Raw genomic sequence first — 21,131 nt, forward strand, 5'->3', positions numbered from 1 at the left:
GGAGGAGATAGTGGAGGATGACATGCAGCATAGCGCTGAAGCCAGATTCGAACCCATGACCTCTGCGACGAGGACTGTAGCTTCTGTACATGGGGCGCACCACACAACCGCTATGCTCTCCGGCGCCCTGTTTTCATTCGTTATCAGAAATAAAACAGAGATAACTTGTTGCTCTGTAAAATGGTACAAATGCAGAACTAATGTCCGTCATCAATCATCAGACACTTCCTCTCATTCAGACTCTTTAGATTCAAACATGGCCGAACGCTTCCTGAAGCATCATTATCACATCATCCTCTGTCACACTGACGGAGCTGATGATCTCTCTTCTTGCAGAGTTTCAGTGCAGTGAGTCAGAGGGAGCAGTTTGGTCCTAAAGAGAAGATTTGGGAGAGATTTGAGTCCCTGTGATGGAGGATGATGGGCTGCAGGTGGAAAATGACTGTTTTTTGAAGGTTTTAAAGCCTCTTCTGTGCGACTTGAACCCTGAGCCTCACTTCATTCACCCGCTCTGCTCTTCTCTTTGACAGGATTTCAGTGTGTGACGAGGACAAATTCAGACACAACGAGTTCATCGGGGAAACTCGAATCCCCCTCAAGAAGCTGAAGCCCAACCAAATCAAAAACTTCAACAACTGCCTGGAGAAACAGTTACCTGTGAGTCCAAACACACACACACACACACACACACACACACACACACACACACACATGTGGGCACACACGATGCTTTTAATGTGGCTCAGAACATCTAATTTTTGGGGGGACATTTTTACAGAGTGGTTGCATGAATGGTTAAAAACAGATGTGGGCAAAATGAATCAAAAATGTAAACTTGTTGAAGGAAGAATAAATGATTTTTCACACTTAAATGTAGAAATGAAGTATCTCCTCTGAAAATAACTGTGAGTCATGACTGTCTACAATGGGTGTAACACCCGAGTCCCACTGTCTGTGATGTTTTCAGAGTTTTCAGAGTCCTATCTTCACTTTGTTTACATCGCCGGGACGGCCGGCTGACTCCTCCCCTCACGTATAAAAGTTGTTTAATTGAGGGACTAGAGAAAAGAAGAATAACATACTGTACTCACTGCTTAACTGTGTTTCTAGATCACGCTCATTTCAGGTAAATTTACATGCAGTGTGAAGATACGAGCAGAATAAAGATCGCTAGCATTAGCATGCTAACACAACAATGCAGCGCCAGTTGTTTTGGTTTCATGCTGGAGCTCAAGGGCGACATCTGCTGGATCAAAATGTTGCATATTCTTCCTATAATCATCAATCAATACTGAAGTTTACATTAGCGTTTACCGGTATTGTAAAAAAAAAAAAAAAAAAAAACATTGCCCTTCTGGATTGATATTCTAGAAATCTTTCCCATAGTCCTTGTATTTCTGTGTGTGTGCGTGTGTGTGCGTGTGTGTGCGTTTATGTGAGTGTGTGTGAGTTGGCTGTGATTTCTTGCCGTGTGCCTCACAGTTATAAACCATATTTAATATTAGATCAGGGATTATTGCTGCGTGATCGTGTTTGCCGTCTTGATTAATATTAATATTGAAAAAGAATCCAATCACGGCGCTTGGTGCTTGAAATGTGCTCGCTCCACCGCTGACTCGCTCTGTCTGCTTGTGAATACATGGCATCAATATTTGGAAGGTTTGAAGTCACTTTTTTTTATGTGATTCCAACAAGATTCCATCCCAAAATAATTTGTCAAACAATGGATTAAAACATGTCCTTTGTTAGTCCTGCTCATAAAACAGATAAAAGCGTTGTCTGATCTGGCTTTATATGGAAACACAGCACGCTGAGGATGTACTGTAAAGTAACAATCTGCATGCAGAACAGCAGGACGCATCACCGACGGTATCTATGAGGATTACTGTTAAACCACAGGGTAGATCGCAGCGCCGTGTTTCTGAGCCGATGGAGTGGATTATGTGTGATGAGAGCATGAGAGGAGAGTGGAGTATCATTGAACTGTGATTGAATATCCTTTTTCAAAAAGCCCACACAGTTTATGTTTTTTTATAAAGAATGAACACGGTGTAATTCTGGATCGTCCATTTTTAGAGTGTGGAGCACTGACTTGTGTTTCTAGTGACAGAATCCTGTTGCTCCTCTCGTATGCTTTGTTGTCCGTGTGGGAGTGTGAAACAGCATCTTAAAATACACAATATGCTGTTTGTGTATCAAACAGAGCGTTCACCACGGGCTCTGCTCTTTATTTAGTGGAGCTGTATGTCGGAGAGATGTTATTTCTTAATGTGTATAATTGTTATCATAGGTCATACAGCACAGATATTAAAGAGGAAATGTGCCGGCAGATATCCTACACACAGTGTTGGCAGTGTACTATGTGTGCATAAAAACATGACAGGTGTGTAAACTCTCATTTCTGGTCAAAAATATCTCATCACACTTATATATATATATATATATTTAGATTAAAAATCTCTTTTACAAGAGCGTCCTGGCCAAGACAGGCAGCGGCACAATTACAGGGTTTCAGACATAAAACACAACAATGAACATAAATACAAGAATCACAAAAAGAACCATTCATCAGAATCTGTCATAAGTCATCAAAAAGGGGCAATACGAGTTATCTGAAACATCTACAGTCAGATGTTTCTGCCTCCAGATCGTTAAGACGACCTTTAAAAAACATTAATGGAAACCAGCTCCCGCAGATTTAAAGTATCTTGCAACCGATTCCAAAAAGAGGGAGCAGAGAACTTGAACGCCCTTTTTCCTAATTCAGTACTTCGGGGCTTTAGGGATGGTTAGAAGGTGTAAATCCTGCGAGCGAAGATGGTAACTTCCTGTACTTTTCTGAAGTATGTAGCTCTGTAATAATGTAAACCACATTCACCTGACAAGTCAAGACAAAGCCCCTTACATCAAGATATAGAAAGGGAAAAAATGAGGTCAATTCAGCGATCAGAATATACACACACGTCGAGTTTGTTGGAATTAGATTATTTTATCTAAATCGGTAGACACACAAATTTAGCCCGCTGCGATCTTCAATGTTTTTTCCCTTTATTACAAGCAAATTCAGGCTTAATTTTTCCTTTGCACATCTCAAAATAAGATCTTTATCTTGACTTGTCAGATGAATGTTTTCTATGTTAGACAAACACACAAGCGCTCCTATTTGTTTCAATAAGCAAGTTACTTTAACAAAAATGTGTGCACATGTGTGATATTAATAAATGAACTTACATCAGAATCAGAATCAGATTTATTGTCCAGATATGTTTACACACACAAGGAATTTAACTTCTGTGATCTGTCCTCTCTTATGTACAGGTACAACATTAAATATCAACAATAAACAGAATAAGAAAAGATTAATATTTACATGACTAAACATGAAACAGTGCAAAAGATGCTGAAGTAACATGATAAGTAAAATGCAGTTTTGTGACAGATGACTCAATTAAGATGTCAATTACAGTATTTACATAAATAAGTGTGCGTATATTGATAATTTAAATTAAATAATATATATATATATATATATGTATATTCACAGTGAGGGTGTGAGTGATTTAACAAGTGAAAGTGAAAGGAAATCAACGTTGATATTTATCTGGACGTGGAACTCAAATCCTGGTTTTCCCAGTTAAAAGTCCAGTGTTTGTTTTCTCGGTGTGAGATATTTGAATTAAGTGACGTTTCATGTTTAAATAACAAAAGAAGAAATTTAAATTCAGACAGGACCTCGCCCAGCTTCTTGGTTGAATGTGATGTCTTTGTTTGATCCAAGTCGTAGTCTTTAAAAAGCGGTTCTGCAGACGCCTGAAATTATGGTATTTTCGGTGCAGATTGATAACTCGCTGGTATTTTCATCCTTCAGCTGAATAAGGAACACTCCTCTCCGACTGGTTTGCATGATGTGTCTGGCTGAATCCTTTGAAATCCTTTTTTTTTCCCTAAAGCAAACAGTGGATGGACAGCCTCTGGCATCAGTAAATAAGCTCTTAAACTCTTATCTTCCACCTGCTCTCTGTGAGAAAAGGAGTGTTTCTGTAGCTGTGGAGCGTCAGACCTTTTAGAGTCACCGCAGAGCTGATGTTTGTGTCAAACTCCATAACTTTATTTATTTTTAGGGGGATGTCTGTTCTGTCTCAGTTTGGCTTCTGTGGCCATTTTCTTTGCACCTCCCTGTCGTACGTCTCGACCAAGAAGCTGAGAGGAATAAAAGCACAAGTTTGGCTATTTTTCACACAGAAATAGCTTCAAGGCAAACCGATATGACCGCGAGCGAGCTCGGAGGGGCTGAAAGCTTTTCTCCTCTGCCTACTCCTGAAGTGGAGGATAAGACGTTCTGTCTGCACACAGGATGATGTTTGCTGTGCTGCTGGAGAGAATAAAGCACGAGCCATTTAATCACCGGAGCACCTTCCTGAGTGTCTCTTACTGATGGGGTTTTTTTTTTTAGGCTGACGGAGGAGCATTTTGACTGGCTCCTCCAGCTCATCAAAAAACATGAGACAGTAAAACCTGTGGAGTGGATCAGTCACATGTTGAAATATAAAGAAAAAACAAAAAAACTATTACTCAGTGTTGACTAAAGTCTAGAACCTGTCTTCCAAATTGATGCCTTTTAATCAACTCATTCAGCCCACTTCAAATTGAGTTTTTAATGGAATAGAGGGATGAGAGATGACGACAAACCCCCCCCCCCCCCCCCCTTTCTATGCACACTCACGCTCCAAAGCTCACTCACATGCTCTCATGCAACTGAGAGCTGGAACTACAATTCTTAATATTCTCAATATTCTCACTCTGGGCAGCTGTTTTCTGGCTTCCACTGTGACCATTCAGGCACTTCTGTAAAGTTGATGTGTGTGTGCCGTCCTCAGCTCTCAGTCTGCCTTTAAGCATTGGCAACGAGCAAACCGGCAACAGGGGCTGCAACAGTGTGAAGGCCAGCAGCTCAATCTTGCCAATGAAACTTGGCTCTGCCTCCCTTTGGAAAATACATTTCCCTCCACTCCCTCAGCTCAGTCAGGAATCGAAAAGGTCTCAATGTAAGTGATGCCCACTAATTGGTAGCTCAGCGTGTCAACATTGTGGAGAAATGGTTTGGGTTTTAATTATGTACTTTTTGGAATGGCAGCCCATCTCGTTGAAATTCATGTAAAGCAGAGTTAAAGAGACGTTGTTTATAGTCTGCCCGTGGAAGCTCAGCAAGCAGAAGTAATGTGACTGCTGTGCTGGATCGTTGGAGCGAGCACACAGAAAGGTTACGGCCCATTAAAGGTGAGGCACAGGAGGTTAATAATGGAGGTCAGGTCCTGACGTAAACTTTGGTAAACTGCAAAAATGTACCCCGATAAGAAATGAAACTGTGAATGCACAGGCATCTTTGTCTCCCCAGAGGATGGTACATGATTATATTTGAGTGGTTTGAATTTAATTGCAGCAGCAGAACATTTGTGTTTAGCAGGAGGCGGATTTATTTTACTTGCAGAAATTTGAAGAGTGAAGAAAAGAAAATGTTTTAAACCCCCAGTCGAAGCCTACAGGTGGATGCTCGGGAGGTGATGGGGCTGAAAGCATGAGCGCAGCACAAATAGTACGATGTGTCTGTCGGGTGATTGTGAGAGTGATGCATGTCAACTGTGGAACCAGTGCAGATCAATTTGTCTGCATGATGTAACTCACAGGTGTTGCACAGCTGATAAACCTTCAACTTTCCTGTAACATCCCCAATAGGTAAAAAAAAAAAAAAAATCTCCTCTATTCTTCTTTTTTTTAAATCTATTTTTTGGGGCTTTAGGACAGTAGATAGAGTAGAAAAATCAGGAGATAGAGAGAGAATTACATACATGGAAAAGGAGCCACAGGTCGGACTTGAACCCCAGCCACCCGCTTGAGAGGGCTATACCTCCGTACATGGGGCGTGACCTAACCACTAGGCCAACTCCACCCTCTAAAAAAAAATCTTCTTTTAAAGAGCGTAGTTCTGACTTAATCCATCAGATGAAGCGGTATGTCATCTTCTTCTTATGACTTTCTTTGGGTTCAGATACAGAGGCAAAAAAGTATTCAGTGGGCAGACTTGTTAGCAGCCTTCTCAGGTTGAAAACAAGCAGTTGTGAGTCGGGTGTTGGGGGGGGGGGGGGGGGGTCCTCAGCATAAGGCCGTCTACACCTAGAGACACCTTCATCATCACAACAGTGAGCGCCCCTCTGTTCCCTCTGAGAGGTGTTGACCTGAGGGGTCCCTCCAGGATGTTGGCAAGGAGATGCATTCTGCCCCCCCCCCCCCCCCCCCCCCCCCCCCCTCCCCGCTTCCTCTTCCAGCCTCATATCCTGAGCCTCCCACACAAAGTTACAAAGAGCCTCACTAATGACATGTGGCACTAAAAAGACCTGCGCTCCTCCATGCATGTCAGGATTTTTCATTGTGTTATTAGGCTTTTTTTAAAGGAGCCCGGCAAAGAGGGGAAACACTTGTGGCAGGTAATTAAGGTTTATCCACTTCAGACTGTAAGTTAAGAAATTGGAATTGATTACCGGCTCAGCAACCCTGGACCAAGTCGGAAAGGAGAACCCCTTTTATCCTGGGATATCACCTGTCCTTTTTTTTTCTCCTGGTAACATCTCTGTTTCCTTGGCAACCCCCCTGAGGGACTCGCCTGATACCTGGAACCCAGTCGAAAACGATTGGCATATTATTGTGTCGGGGTTGGCTGCTTGGTTGCCAGCCTGTGGAGTTCAGAAAACAGTGAGTCAGGCTGATGTATATTCCGGCAGATTATTCAGCTCTGCAGCTGCATTCATTTAGAAATAAATGTTCAGACAGTCACGTCGGGAGGTGTCCGGTTGTACTGTGCGTTAAATTAAATTAATGGACATCCTCCAGGCCGATCTTAATTGAGTTTCCTCTCAAGGCAACGGTACAATTAGCTGGTAAATGTAAAGCGAACGCTATGGCTCTGCGGTGTGTTTGTTTATGTAAGTCGATTTGAATGTTGAGCAGACGGATGGGAAGGAGGAAGGAGGATCATAGAAGCAGGAAAAGAAGACAAGAAGACATGTAGGTGCATATGATTTATGTGTTTTTAATTGTATTTCTTAGTTTTTAATTTGAAGTGAGACATTCAAAGGTGCGGTCGGGTCGATCTTTCCCATCACTGTGACTTCATGAAGATGCTGCAGTTGCTTACCTACCTACGGTGAGCCTAAAGGGACAAAATAACACAAGATTTATGCGATAGAAATAGCTGGAAATGTGAAGCAAAAAACAGTGTTTTTATAATGTTGGTTTAATGTTTGAACAGACCGATAAAAAGAGGGAAAAGGAAAGAGAGGAAACTCCATAACACGCAGCTTTTCAAAGTTTCATGATAATCGATAAGTCTGTCAGTGGTAAACGTGTTTATTTGTTGGAGTAGGGTTGTTTATATGGCAGCATAAAAAAGTAATGTGTTGTGAGAAGAAAGGTTTAATGGACGTGTGAAAGAGAAGAAGAAGACGCTGATTGCTGTAAAAATGTCTGCACTTGTCGGTTGAGTCGACCTTGATTCCACTGAGGCGTCATCCTGAGGTCTTCCTCGCCCAGCCTTACGTCTTGATGCTCTTGTGTTCCTGTCAGCCTCTTGCTTTGTCACAGACCTCCTAAAAAAGTGTTCCTTGTTAAAGCGGGCCGGGCCGAGTTGGGGAGGTGGGATGTCCTTATACCGTGTATAAACAGCAGAAGAAGAAGAGACAGGGGCTAAATGGATCCTGACAGTAAACCGAGGCGGCGGCTGGAACATGTTGGCACGCCAGACGAAATGGATGCTGTCAAGTCCACCAGTCCAGAGAGACGTCTTGTAAAAGTCATCTGTGATTCATGTAGAGCGAGTCGGCTCCCCGGGGAGATCTGATTAGTACCCTGCTGTGGACACCGCTGGACAGATTGTTGAGCACAGGACACGACACGTCTGGGACTGCTCAGACTTTTTCTGCCTGTTTCTTTTTCTTTTCTTTTTCGACGGATGCTGATGCACAATCTTATTCAGGTGTTCAGCAGGGAATGTGTGTGTGCACAAAGGTTGCAAAAGCTTGGACCTGATGAGGGCATGATTATTTTAAGAGTGAGAATTGAGTTTCCATTCATGTAGGATGTTCATGTGGTGCTTTCAAGATGTTTTTTTACTCACTACAAATAACAGAATTCATGCATAGAAGCATGCCTGAGGTGTTTTTGAGTAACTGTAGCTATAGCATACATTGCCAGATTTTATTTATACTGGTTGGCCAGTTGGCATGTGCATATATGCTACAACTCAGTTTCTATGTCTACTTGTTGTTCTTCATGTTTTATACAATACATGTGTTTGCAACAAGTCCATCCTGAATCCAAAATAAATCTAAAGATATTTTTTTTCCTCCCGACAAATCTGAGGGTAGCAGATAGCTAGCTTTGGTTTCTTTTGACTGCATCAAAATGTTGCAACTCCCTACTGGCAGGTCACTATCAAACCCCTGCAGATGATACAAAATGCAGCACCACGACTCGTCTTCAACTGACCTCAAAAGAGCACACGTGACTCTCACTCTCCCTCCACCAGCTCCCAGTTACTGCGTGCATCAAATTTAAAACTCTGCTGCTCGCTTACAAAACAGCGACAAAAACGTCTCCTCCTTACCTAAACTCTAAAAGACGCTGACTAGACTCTTCTCCTCTGTCGCCCCCCGGTGGTGGAACAAACTACCAAACTCCATTCGATCTGTTCCTTTGCACCTTTATGAAAAAGCCAAAGACCCAGCTCTTTATGAACACCTACGACCTTCATGATGATGATGACGATGGTTTTGTTTGATAATGACGATATTTAGGATGGTTTTGATGTTGATTAGAGCTCTCAAGAACAGCTGTCGGATGTTGTGCTTTGCCTCCGATTACTTCCTGTCTGCACCTGTGGTCACTTCCTGTCAGCCCCTGTGTGTCTGATATACATGGCTTTGGAAAAAAGCGTCTGCTGAATTAATTGTAGAATTGTAGAAATGGTGTGAAAGTGTGACTATTATACCCAGATCTCCATCCAACAGGTGTAATTAACAGAGGCTAACTGAGAATGCATTGCTAAGTGTTTTTTAATTCATTGCCACACATTCAGACTTTTCAAGTGGCAATGACGATAAAATAGCAATTACCGGTAATTGTAAAGCCCTATTCATCATGTTTAGTTTTTTCTAACCAGAAAAAAGGTTGACGGGAAACCAAAAACTCAAAAATCAACAAACCCATAAAAATGTCAGTTGGCTTTTGTTTTATGTAGTTAAGTATTATTCTTTTAAACTATGGATATGTCATTTCTTTGGCTTTCACAAAGTCTGTAAAAACAATTATGGCGTGCAAACTGTCACCTGGATGTTCAGTAAAATATGAAACTCAACTAGACCAATAAAATGAGGCCAGCAGGAGAAACCAAAGGAAACTGGGGGGGTTGGGGGGGATCTCAATTAATAATTCATTTTTTGCCATCTTGTAACCCAGTTATTAAAGTAAATCCATTTACTCAAACCAATGGCTTACTTTTTACTTCTCCCACTGTGTATCTACTTGAAGCACATGACATATGGACAAATGTAACACAGTCAGAAATAAGCTTAAGCCATCATATAACACAGAGAGCAAGGCGGTAGAGATCGGATATTTAGATCAGTCGTCAGAGTCAGATCTGATGGGGATGTCAGCTGATAGTGATATGATTGCTGTCTTTCACATTGTTAGTGGCAGAACCAGTGGTGGGAATCAAAGTCAGACATTTAAAAACCTTAAAGCTCCTGTGAGAAACTTTTGGTTTGTGTTGCTTTTGGCGCCCCCTGTGGCCACAACGGTAACTTTGATCTCTTTGCTGATTTGTCCTGTACCAGTTTATATCTGGCTTTTAACAAGCAATTCCTCCTGCTGTCTTTTGGCAGTCAAATGTTTCATTTATCATCAATCTTTATGCTGGAAAAATTTAACTCACTTTTTCAGACACCTACCCCTGAAGTGGATTGAGGCAATAAATAACAGAATCAAAATTGTAAATTTTTGCTGTTTTAGGTCATAAAGACGTCTTTAATATTAATTTAAGTCTGTTCCATAACCAGTTAAAATCTCATCACAGGAGCTTTAGACTTGTGGGCTATAACATTCAGTTCAACAGAAACCTGTATTCACTTAATTAGTGGTCTTTTTGACGTCATGTCGTTTAATGATAATAGTGATAGTTTAATCAGAGAAATAAAGTACCTTCCACTGCTCTTACAAAACTACATGTCCTTAAGTTTGAACTCTACGGGCTTAGCCTTGGAGTGAAGAAAGTGTAAGATTGTCAAGGAGAAGGAGAATCTGAATGAGACAGAAAAAAAAATAATGAATATCAAATATGAAAAGGGTAGGAATCCAATCGAAAGAACTCTCAGTCCCAATGTCCATATTTCCACCCGTCCACGCACTTTCAAGAAGCTCTTGATAAGCTTGAAGTTGTTAAGCCTCTGCGCATTTTACTCTGCTGATATGGATGGTCTTATACTAAATATGTGGTGAAGAATAAATGCTGATGTAAGGGAAAGCCCAGTGGATAGTCATGCAATCAGCCAGTGTGGAAATGTGTCTGTTAAATTACATTTCTAAGTCACTGGGCATAGCAGTTCAAAATAAATGAAAGCTCAGATACAGCAGCTCTTTAGGGGCTTTGGCTGCTTTTCTGTTAAAGTCACACACTCAAGTATGCATTTTCTCCCAGGAGAGCTCAAAGTTTTCTGGAAATTCCTGGAAGAAATCGATAAAGACAACCACCCTGATATTAGAAAAGTATGAAGAATGCCTGGTAACTGCCACTTACCATTAAGCAAGGCCTGAAGATCCAATCTGAAAGGTTGGTTAAAGGCTTTATATGCTTTTTTGATCCAGCAGATGTCACCCTTGAGCACCAGAAAGAAACCAAAACAACTTGCGGTGCATTGTTGTGTTAGCATGCTAATGCTAGCGATCTTTATTCTGCTCGTATCTTCACACTGCATGTAAATTTACCTGAAATGAGCGTGATCTAGAAACACAGTTAAGCAGTGAGTACAGTATGTTATTCTTCTTTTCTCTAGTCCCTCAATTAAACAACTTTTATACACGAGGGGAGGAGTCAGCCGGCCGTCCGGGCAATGTAAACAAAGTGAAGATAGGACTCTGAAAACTCTGAAAACATCACAGACAGTGGGACTCGGGTGTTACACCCATTGTAGACAGTCATGACTCACAGAGTTATTTTCAGAAGATAAACTTGATTTATATTATATTTAAGTGTGAAAAATCGCATATAAAGACTTTAAGGCAGAGGCGACAGACTTAAATTTAGTAGAACTGCATTCCTAAATATCTTCACAATATACCTGAGCGTACTGATGAATGAGCCTGGTCAACTGGTCAACCAAACCATCAGTAAATCAGTCAGTTATTAGTCAGACAGTTGTTACCATTCAGCCGAGAAAGGACTCAATGAACTGATGGACGGCTGGTTCGGGCCTGAAGGCTGGAGGTAGAACAGCAAGACTAACCTTGAACATGATCTATCAATGGCTCAACTGGTGTTGTAGTCAAGACCACGCTAACCGAGACCAAGACATCCAAGCTTCCACTTCCGACGTTCCACCAGCCAGTTCCCTTCCCTTTGTGCATATTTGTATTAATTATCTTTTTGGCTTAACTTTTTGGAGTCAGAGGGGACAGAGACAGGCTGTACATGCTAATACACAGTCAATGGTATGAATGATTGATGGCTGCTTAGTTGCTTGGTGTTTGGCAGGGATATTTGGCTTTGGTCTCAATCCTGTAGGTCGGGGCCGTTAGCTTTAACATAAGCACTCACTGGTTTGATTGATTATACATGACAAGATGGTTTGTTTACGGAAGGGAAAATTGGCGCAGGTCCTTTAGTTGTTTATTTTATTGTTTATTTATTTTACCAAGATTATTCCCATTGAGATACAATATCTCTTTTACAAGGGAGTCCTGGATGAGACAGAAGCATAAAGTTCAACATGAATAAAACAACAGACCATAAAAATGTAATTATTACATTGATCAATACATCAGAGACATTCAGTCCTAAGGCTGGAGGTGGAACTGCCAACATGGAGATCTTAAAATGTCGAGTGAGTGTGTATCTGATTGTTTAACCAATATATCAATGAGTTTTAAAATGGGAAATCAGTTGATTGGTTTGATAATTGATGGTTGATCAGATGCTTTGTTACTCAGTTTACAGAGCGAACTGACTTGATTTATTCATGGGTGACTGATTATATGAGTGGTCTTAGGGGTTTCGAGGCTGGAGGTAGTGCCTTAAGCCTGAAGATCTTTAAACAATCACAGATGAATGGGCATCTATTCAGTCATTCAGCACCAGTCAGTTGGTTGGTCTCTATAGCAGGGGTAATGAAAGAGCTACACACCTAAAGATCTCCAAAACATCATGGAGGAAATGGTGACTGAGCATCTACTTGATCATTCAACCAACCAACCAACCCAATCAATCACTTTACTTCTTAAAACGTCTCCAGTACAAGCTGGCTTGATTGATTGATTGATTGTGTTTGTTTCATGAATGTTTTATGGGGTTTGGTCTCAAGGTTGAAGGTAGATCAACAGGCCAAAAGATCCTCAACATTTTACTGGATAAACTCATGAGTGAGCAGCTAACCAGCCAACCCATCATTAAACCCATTTACAGGACATGTATAGGACATGATATAAGATTGAGCAGATGGTTAGATATTACGACAGTGGCTTGAATTTTAAGACTAGGGCTTGGAAAGCAGGCCCAATGGTCTTCAAAATATCCAATCATGAACTGATGAATGAGCAGCTTTACCTAATCAATTAATCAACCAGATCACCATCAGTTATCCAGTTTACAGTCAGAAATGACTCAATTGATTGATGAATGGCTGATCATTTAATTGGTTGAAGCCAGCTGTTATTTTAATTTGTCAGTGTCAAGGCTTAAGGAAAAGTTCAAACCGTAATAATTGGGCAATTTTCTAAATAGTTTATACAACCAAACATCCCATGATTTTTTGTTATTTTAGAATACAAATTTACTTGATCAATGAAGGGTTAGCTCAGTTGGTAAAGCCGGTCATCTCTCAACCAGAAGGTCAGGGGTTTGATCTCCAGCTGCTGCAGCCACATGTTGATGTGTCCTTGGGCAAGACACCTAACCTCAGGTTGCTCCCCTCTGCTCCGTCTGCGGCGTATGAATGGTTGGCTTTTGGCATTAGGAAATTGACTTGACTCTTGAGGCCAGAAGTAGGAAGGCAGGCCAAAAGGATCTTCAGTCTGAACTGATGGATGGGCAGATTGACTTAATCAATTGATTAAGCAGACACACACCAGTCACTGAGTCTACAGTGAGATCTGACTTGATTGATTGATGATTGGCTGATTATTTGGTTGGCTTCAAGAGTAGTTAATGAGGTTGGGTCTCAAGGTTGATCGTAGAACTACAGGCCTTAATATCAACAAGTCTATTAAATATTGACTCAAACCCAACAATCATGTAGTCATTGTACAGCCAGAAGTGGCTTAATTTACAGTATTTTTGGGGAGGTGGTGGTTGCCTTAACTAAATGGGACAGCTGAACAAGGACGAGAAATGTTGGAAAGAGAGAGAGTTGGGATGACATGCACCGAATGCTCACGGGCCAGGAGTCAGCGCACATAGAGGAATATGCTTCTGTATGTGGCATGCCTGCTCTAACAACTGAGACAACCAGCGCACCAGAGGAACTGACTTGATTGATGAAGGGTTGATCAGATAATCAGTTCAGGCAGGGATAATTGGCTGAACTGTCAAGGCTGGAGGTATACAAAGACATGCTCAGAGATCTCCAAAATATCACTGCATGAACTGATGAATGAGCAGCTTGGCCAATTCGATTGATCAACCAGACAGACATCAGTTGTTCAATCTACAGTCTGACTTGATTAACTGGTGAATGGCAGATTTTGTTCCTCGGAGGGCTAGGTTCTTAAGGTTAAAGTTTAGAACTAAAGACTGAATCAATCAATCTATCCTTTATTCATTTGACAGTAAGAACTGACCAGATTGACATGATGGCCGATCAGATGGTCGGTTTTGGCAGGAATTTGGCTTCGACAAAGCACTTGAATGGAATGGTGAATGGACAGCAATTCAATCACTTAGTCGACAACCAGTTAGTCAGTTCTCTTACTCAGTTGATTGGTTGATGCTGATCAGGTGATTGGTTTATGGCAAGGGTAATGGGCTTCTGTCTTTAGGCTGCAGGTTAGGGCTATCAACAGATAATCAACAGACTTCAAAAACCCTAATATATGAGCAGCTTTAAAATCATCCATGGAGGGGGTAAAGTATATAATAATTTTGATTAGTTAACAATTTAAAAAAATGTACTGATTGATTGATGATCGATCAGATTGCTGGTATCAAGCAGGAATAATTAGATCTTGTCTCAAGGTTTTAAGGATTAGCTGAAATTGATATCTGACGTTCTTCAACTAAAAGCTGACTTAAAGGCTTTATATGCGATTTTTTGATCCAGCAGATGTCGCCCTTGAGCACCAGCATGAAACCAAAACAACTTGCGGTGCATTGTTGTGTTAGCATGCTAATGCTAGCGATCTTTATTACGCTCATATCGTAACACTGCATGTAAATTTACCTGAAATGAGCGTGATCTAGAAACACAGTTAATCAGTGAGTACAGTATGTTATTCTTCTTTTCTCTAGTCCCTCAATTAAACAACTTTTATACACGAGGGGAGGAGTCAGCCGGCCGTCCCGACGATGTAAACAAAGTGAAGATAGGACTCTGAAAACTCTGAAAACATCACAGACAGTGGGACTCGGGTGTTACGCCCATTGTAGACAGTCATGACTCAGAGTTATTTTCAGAGGAGATACTTGATTTATATTATATTTAAGTGTGAAAAATCACAAATAAAGCCTTTAACTGGTGAATATGTTTTTGGCGGCCATCTTTGGAAAAATACCACACAGAGACTTAGTGGGCCTGTAACTCTGACTTACAAGTATAAAAAAATTAAATCAGAGTCCAGATACGTTTGGCTGATTTATGAAGTGACAAAATGATTCTAAACATGAGTCCAAAATTATGATAATTTACGATGGCGGTGACAGTAAACAGAAAATATTCACCCTCATTGTCTGCTTCCCGCCAAGCAACCGAACAGGTAAAATAAGTAGAAACCACGTCCCTCTGCCAATGACCAGAAATGATATCAAACCCCTTAAAGAAGTGAAACATAAATCATCAACAGAGGTCAAATACACATTATGGCTCCCACACAATCGTTCAAACAATCCAGATATGGTTTCTAGTGAACCTGTTTTTAATGGCAAAGCTACATTGGCTTAATGGTTGTCTTCCATTGTGAATGAGAAAGGGTGCAGCGTCACACGAGTTTTGAAGGCATAAATGCTCTCTTGTGCCCATTTCTCTTGTCTTGGTTTAACTGCATGCAGCTTTGTACAAGTTATGAAGCAAAAACAATTACTAATGGTGTCACTTAGCTGGAGGTCATCTGACACAACTGATTCAGCTGCAGCAGCTTTCCGAGGAAGCTGACAGTTTCAGAATGTGTTCCCCTTATGGGACCATGCACTAAAATTGGGTTTTTAATTGAGCCTTTGACACACCCCATTAAATCACAAATCACCCAAACTGACAAAACGTTTGAATTAATTTGCCTGAAGGTTTTTGATGCTCCTGTTGACGTTGTGCTCATCAGCGAGGAGGCGCCGATGTGGTGTTTGAAATTTAAAACATACACACAGGTCATGTGTCAGCTCAGATGTTTAGCGTGTCTCTGAAGAACATGGTAAATTAATTTTGATGAGGCTATTAACTCTCCATCTACAGCGGAGATTACATCAATCAGCCAATCAGTGTTTGGCTGATTTTCAGGACACACAACTGTCTGGAAGTGAGTGATTCAGCCACTGAAGACTTTTTAGAATATCGACTTACTTTCACTAAATTTAAAAAGAGGGATTAAAAAAAAATGTATTGCTGGAAACGATCCCACTCTATAAACCTGGTTAACAGTTCAGGAACATTTCCAGGTGACGATTTTTTGTCTACATGGATTAATAGCATTTTTCTTTAACTGAAGCATTGGTTATGTCCCAAATAATATGGATGCCAGAAAAAAGAAACATCAGTTGCCAATGTTGCTTGGCACAAAAGGCGGAACCCCAGCTGGAATCCACTCTATCCTCAAATTACTGTATTTGGAAAAACTTCATGACAAAAAGCAGCTAGTATTTCTAATTCTGTCATTTTAACCACTGCAGGTCAACAAGACAGAAGACAAGTCGCTGGAGGAGCGAGGACGCATCATGATTTCTCTCAAGTACAACACCCTGAAGTCCTGCCTGGTCGTTGGCATCATACGCTGTGCTCACCTCGCCGCCATGGACGCCAACGGCTTCTCTGACCCCTACGTCAAAACGTCAGTATGCGCACATACCTGCAAAACAAACACACAAAGAGGAATTTTAGTAAAGCTACTGATACAAATTTAAAGTACTACTTTTACAAACAACAGCGCTTTCTGTTTTTGTTTTATTTGGGATCCTTGTGTGTTGTGTTTTACAGTTTTTAAAATCAAGATCAAAAATCAGCATGCATGGATTATGAATCTGTGGGAAAGGATTTGAAATAGCGAGCACAGATTTGTAAAAAAGTGAGTTCAGATTTATTTACACATGGCTCTTCTTTCTCAGCTGACTCCAGGGGGGCTCGGCACTAACGTGTATGATGACGGGTGATTACTTCTGTTCCTCTTGACAAATGATTCTCCTGAATAAAGCCCGTGCTATTCTTAGACGATGTAAAACACACTGTACACGTGCTGTAATGGATTAGCTGGCTGTGCTGCTGTTTTAGCTGAAAGGAGGCAGACTACCTGTGATTATCAAACACACGGCACAAGAGGCCATCCGCAGGGCTGCAATTTGAAGGAGAGTCCTATTCATCACACCTGAACATTTCCCAAGTCTTTCATCTGGCTGAGCAATGAAAGTGCAATTAATTTCCTACTCCGCCGTGCACACCTTGAGAACAAAAGCCCCGACTCGATTCGGGAGGAGGAGGGCTGGCAACAATTTTTTTCCAACAGTTTGAGGTTGAGAAAATCTTCCTGAAGCTTGAAGGACACTCAGATAATAGATTTACTGAAAAGCTGATGTGAGAGGCGATAAAGGAAATGTATACTCTGTCATAATGACAAGACAAGCATTGTTTCTCCTCCTGTCCATCGAATTGCTTTTTGATTCTTCAAACCACAGCGGTCACCTGAACTGCAGATTTATCCTTTGTGTCAATTGTTGGACAAAAAAAGACCCCAAAATCTGAATCCATAGCAACCTTCTAACTTTGTAATTCAGGGTCGTATGTTCATTTAAAAAAAAAATAAAGGTATTAAATATAATTTTAATCCAAAATTATTATATTGCTTAAATGAATGAGAACTATCCTGTCAATCAGCTAATTAGTGTATACAGTGGATCCCAAACTTTCTCTGCAGGACCCCGCTTTGGGATATGAAAATATGTTCTGCTAACACACAAACTGTTTTCTCTTCATTACCCATGATGTGACTGAGGACGAGATATAACTTGTCATATTTTCTCCTCTTTACCTACCAGCCCTTACATAGAAAGTTTTCCACGCTTTGATTGCTGTATAATACTGTGTGCATTGTTTTTTTGTTTTTTAGCCTTGATGTATGCACATACTTTTTATAGTTTCTAAACAACAGACTAACAACGTTTGCGGGGTCATAATCGCGCAAAATCTAGAAATATTACTGAACCTCGTCAGTCGACATGGTTGTTTAGCTTCTCGCAACACCTGCTTGTAAACAAATGCTTGTTGTCTTAGAAGAATAACTATGTGTGTCTAACGATTGTGCACTTGCATGCAGAAGCCTTCAGGGGGCGCCAAAGTGCACCATACAAAATTCCTACACATTGTTGCTTTGATTTCAAACCTTTGTTTTAGCCTTGAAAATGATTGACGTTTCCCTCGTTTACAATGACATCGAGAAGAGTGTTTGGTTTAATTGCACAGCTGCTGAACTCATATATGTTTCGCAGTCGTGCCAAATTACACATTGATTTACATCCATTGTGATGCATTGTCTGCATCTTAACTTCCGCTCTGACCGTGTTTTGCCTGGGGGGGGGGGGATCACTTGTCCCATTACCTGACAACAATTAAGTTAGCTGCAAAATCCTCATCAACAACAATTTGAGCCCTTGTTCCCTCTGGGGATACGTTTGTGAGCAATAACCCACTTAAAGTGTCTTTAAGTATCTGTGTTACCTTGGGAAATTCAGGAGTGTGTGTGGCTCCAGTTAGCACATAAGAGGGGAGAAGGATGTGACGAGCTGCTGTAATCGCCTGCAGGACTGAAGTATTCGCATCAGAATGAGCTGGATTGTGCAAAACTGAGCTTTGCAAAATGGACAGAGGTGATACAAAACATCCACTACAACACTCAGGGATTAATATAAGTACAACCGGCCTTTTGCATCATTCATGAAGGAGAAGTCCAAGCTTACCACACACACACACACACACTCTCTCACACACACCTTGGCTATACAATAACACCAAAAGGCTGCGCCCAGAACAGCAGAACAATCTGTTTTTCCCGCTGACTCAGACGGCAGTGAATACAAGCTAAAGCTCACAGGCTATACCACAATGTTACAGGTTTGGTAAACACTGGAAACAACACAACAAATCCAAAATAAATACCTTTACTTATATCACATAATGCACAACATCAACTGAGTCACAAGTTCATGGGTACATCCAAACAAAACAAACTCAGTTAAAACAAAACAACCACTGAATAAACCGGCCGACTTTAAAGAGGACATATGATCCCCCTCCTCCACCTTTTCAAACAGTCCCCCTGTGGTCTAAATGAAACATCTGTGCTGTGCTTTGGTCAAAATATAACATGAATCAAGCCCCAGAGGAGGCATTGTGACCCTGTATAAACCAGCTCTCTCAGAACGCTACGTTTTGGTGTGTGTGTCTCTTTAAATGTAATGACCCCCCCCCCCCCCCCCCCCCCTGAGTTTTCCCAGTAGACATCACTCCTCTGTAGCGAGAATAAATATGGCGGACCTGCTCAAAAGTTTTAATCTAGGCTGGGGGTGGAGTCCATGCGTAGAGATATCAGGGGAGGGGAGGGGATTTTTTTTTTTTTTTACCAGAATCCCACTGTGACATCACAAGGAGAGCACATTTGAAACGGAGCATTTTTCTCTGTGTTGTAAGACTTATGCAGACCACAAACAAAGGACTGGATGGGTTTATTTCACATTTTGTGGGTCAGTAGACACTCAGGTTACCCAGATATATGTTCAAAAACACTGTACAAGTGGATTATTCATAATATGTCCCCTTTAACGTTATAGTGTACGGATTGGAAGCCCTATAAGTGGATTTTATTTCTCTGTTTTCCTGTAATAATGGGTTCCTTTAGTGCCACAGCTCTTCTCAAGGCTACGCTGCAGCTGTGAGACTGTCACTCTTAGTTTATGTTCAATGTCAAGCTTTCATCTGTATTTTGTCTTTGTTGAGGCGACAGCAGAAAAAAAAAACAATCTCACAGGAAAGATGTGGAACAAGCAATGAGATGTGGCTCCTCATATTGTTGTGAAGTCTGGTGTAGATTCATTGTCAGCCTTATGTTTACCTGGAAGTCTTTGCTGCCAGTGCTAAACAGTGTGCATTGATTGAATTTAGCATTGCTGCAACCCCCCCATGTCATAACCCCGCGCCATTGGCCACATTTTGTGAATTACTGCATTATACTTAGTGAAGTTTCTAAAATTGTGCACCTCCCATTATTAAGAGTTGGTGTGTACAAATAAAAAAAACACTCAGTTTAAAGTGAAATATAATCAAATCTCAACACGGTTAATGTATGATTTATTGCAGAACTGTTGCATTATTTTAAACTGGTGTGCCTAATTAACTGGAAATTTAGTTCATAATGATTCAAAATTCTTAAAGCAGTCAACCTGAAGACTATAAATCACAAAGTACACAAGAATCAGCAAGAAAAATAGGCTCTGAAAACTCAGACAAATTAGAGAAGTTGGACCAAAGGAAAATCATTAATCCATAAATTAATGATTTAAGGTAAAGAAAATGTTGATATATTGAGGTGTGTTTACATCAAACCCAACATGTATTGGACATAAGTTTCAGATTTTTTGAAAGGTTTTGAGACAGCAGCTTTTATGTTTTCATAAAGTGAAAAAAGATTTTTGAGAGAAGAACAGGTGGAGTCTATAAAATCAGATCATAAAGTCATGTAATGTGATGTTTAGTGTGTGAAGCACTGCAGCTGTGTGTTGAGTAAAGACAATGCCACAGCGCCCTCTGCAGGACACAACACAATAACAGCTGAGCTATGTACAGCATGTTGCTTTCACACAATGAATGGTGGATTTTTATTGTCTTTGAGGGGATTGAATAGTGCATCAGTATCATTTTGGCTAATTAGTATTCTCCTGCTGTTTCTACACAAACAGGCCACATCAGGAGTCCTGTATTCATTCTTTCTGACTCGTCTGTCTTGCAGGTACCTGAAGCCCGACGAGAACAAAAAGTCAAAGCACAAGACGGCTGTGAAGAAGAAGACGCTCAATCCTGAGTTCAACGAGGTATGATCCTTTTTCTTATTGCATTTGAAATCTTTTTCTCTTCCTAGTTTTTCTTTTACCTCAGTATGCTGCTGACGAGCACTGAGCATAACCTGAGTAACCCCGCAAAACCTTTCAGAGAGGGCACGGCTTTCAGAGAAGCACCCTATTCTCAATTCAACACTGGCTGACTGCAGCAGCACAACGGAGGCTGTTGATGGAGGTGAAATATGTCAGGAAATGTCGACTACTTCAGGTGTCTTTTGTAAGATCAGAAATAAAACCTTTCAATGGGCTGACTGTCTGAATACATTTCTATTCACTTATGACTCTCTCTGTCGTCTTGAGGCCTTTTCAGTGATCATCCTGTAAACAAAACGCACTACTGTGTAGTTTT

The 21,131-nt window shown here is 40.9% G+C and overlaps 1 protein-coding gene across 2 annotated transcripts in view; it reads left to right on the plus strand.

The window, feature by feature from the left end:
- doc2b (double C2-like domains, beta) overlaps positions 1-21,131 on the plus strand; it is a 148,432-nt gene that overhangs the window by 122,568 nt on the left and 4,733 nt on the right. For both annotated transcript variants that reach the window (XM_061056155.1, XM_061056156.1), the window contains 3 exons: positions 531-657; positions 16,355-16,512; positions 20,674-20,755. In XM_061056155.1, the coding sequence (XP_060912138.1) occupies positions 531-657; positions 16,355-16,512; positions 20,674-20,755 (367 nt within the window). The remainder of the gene's footprint in view (positions 1-530; positions 658-16,354; positions 16,513-20,673; positions 20,756-21,131) is intronic.

The sequence above is a fragment of the Labrus mixtus genome, chromosome 14, assembly GCF_963584025.1.
Source record: "Labrus mixtus chromosome 14, fLabMix1.1, whole genome shotgun sequence".
NCBI lineage: Eukaryota > Metazoa > Chordata > Actinopteri > Labriformes > Labridae > Labrus > Labrus mixtus.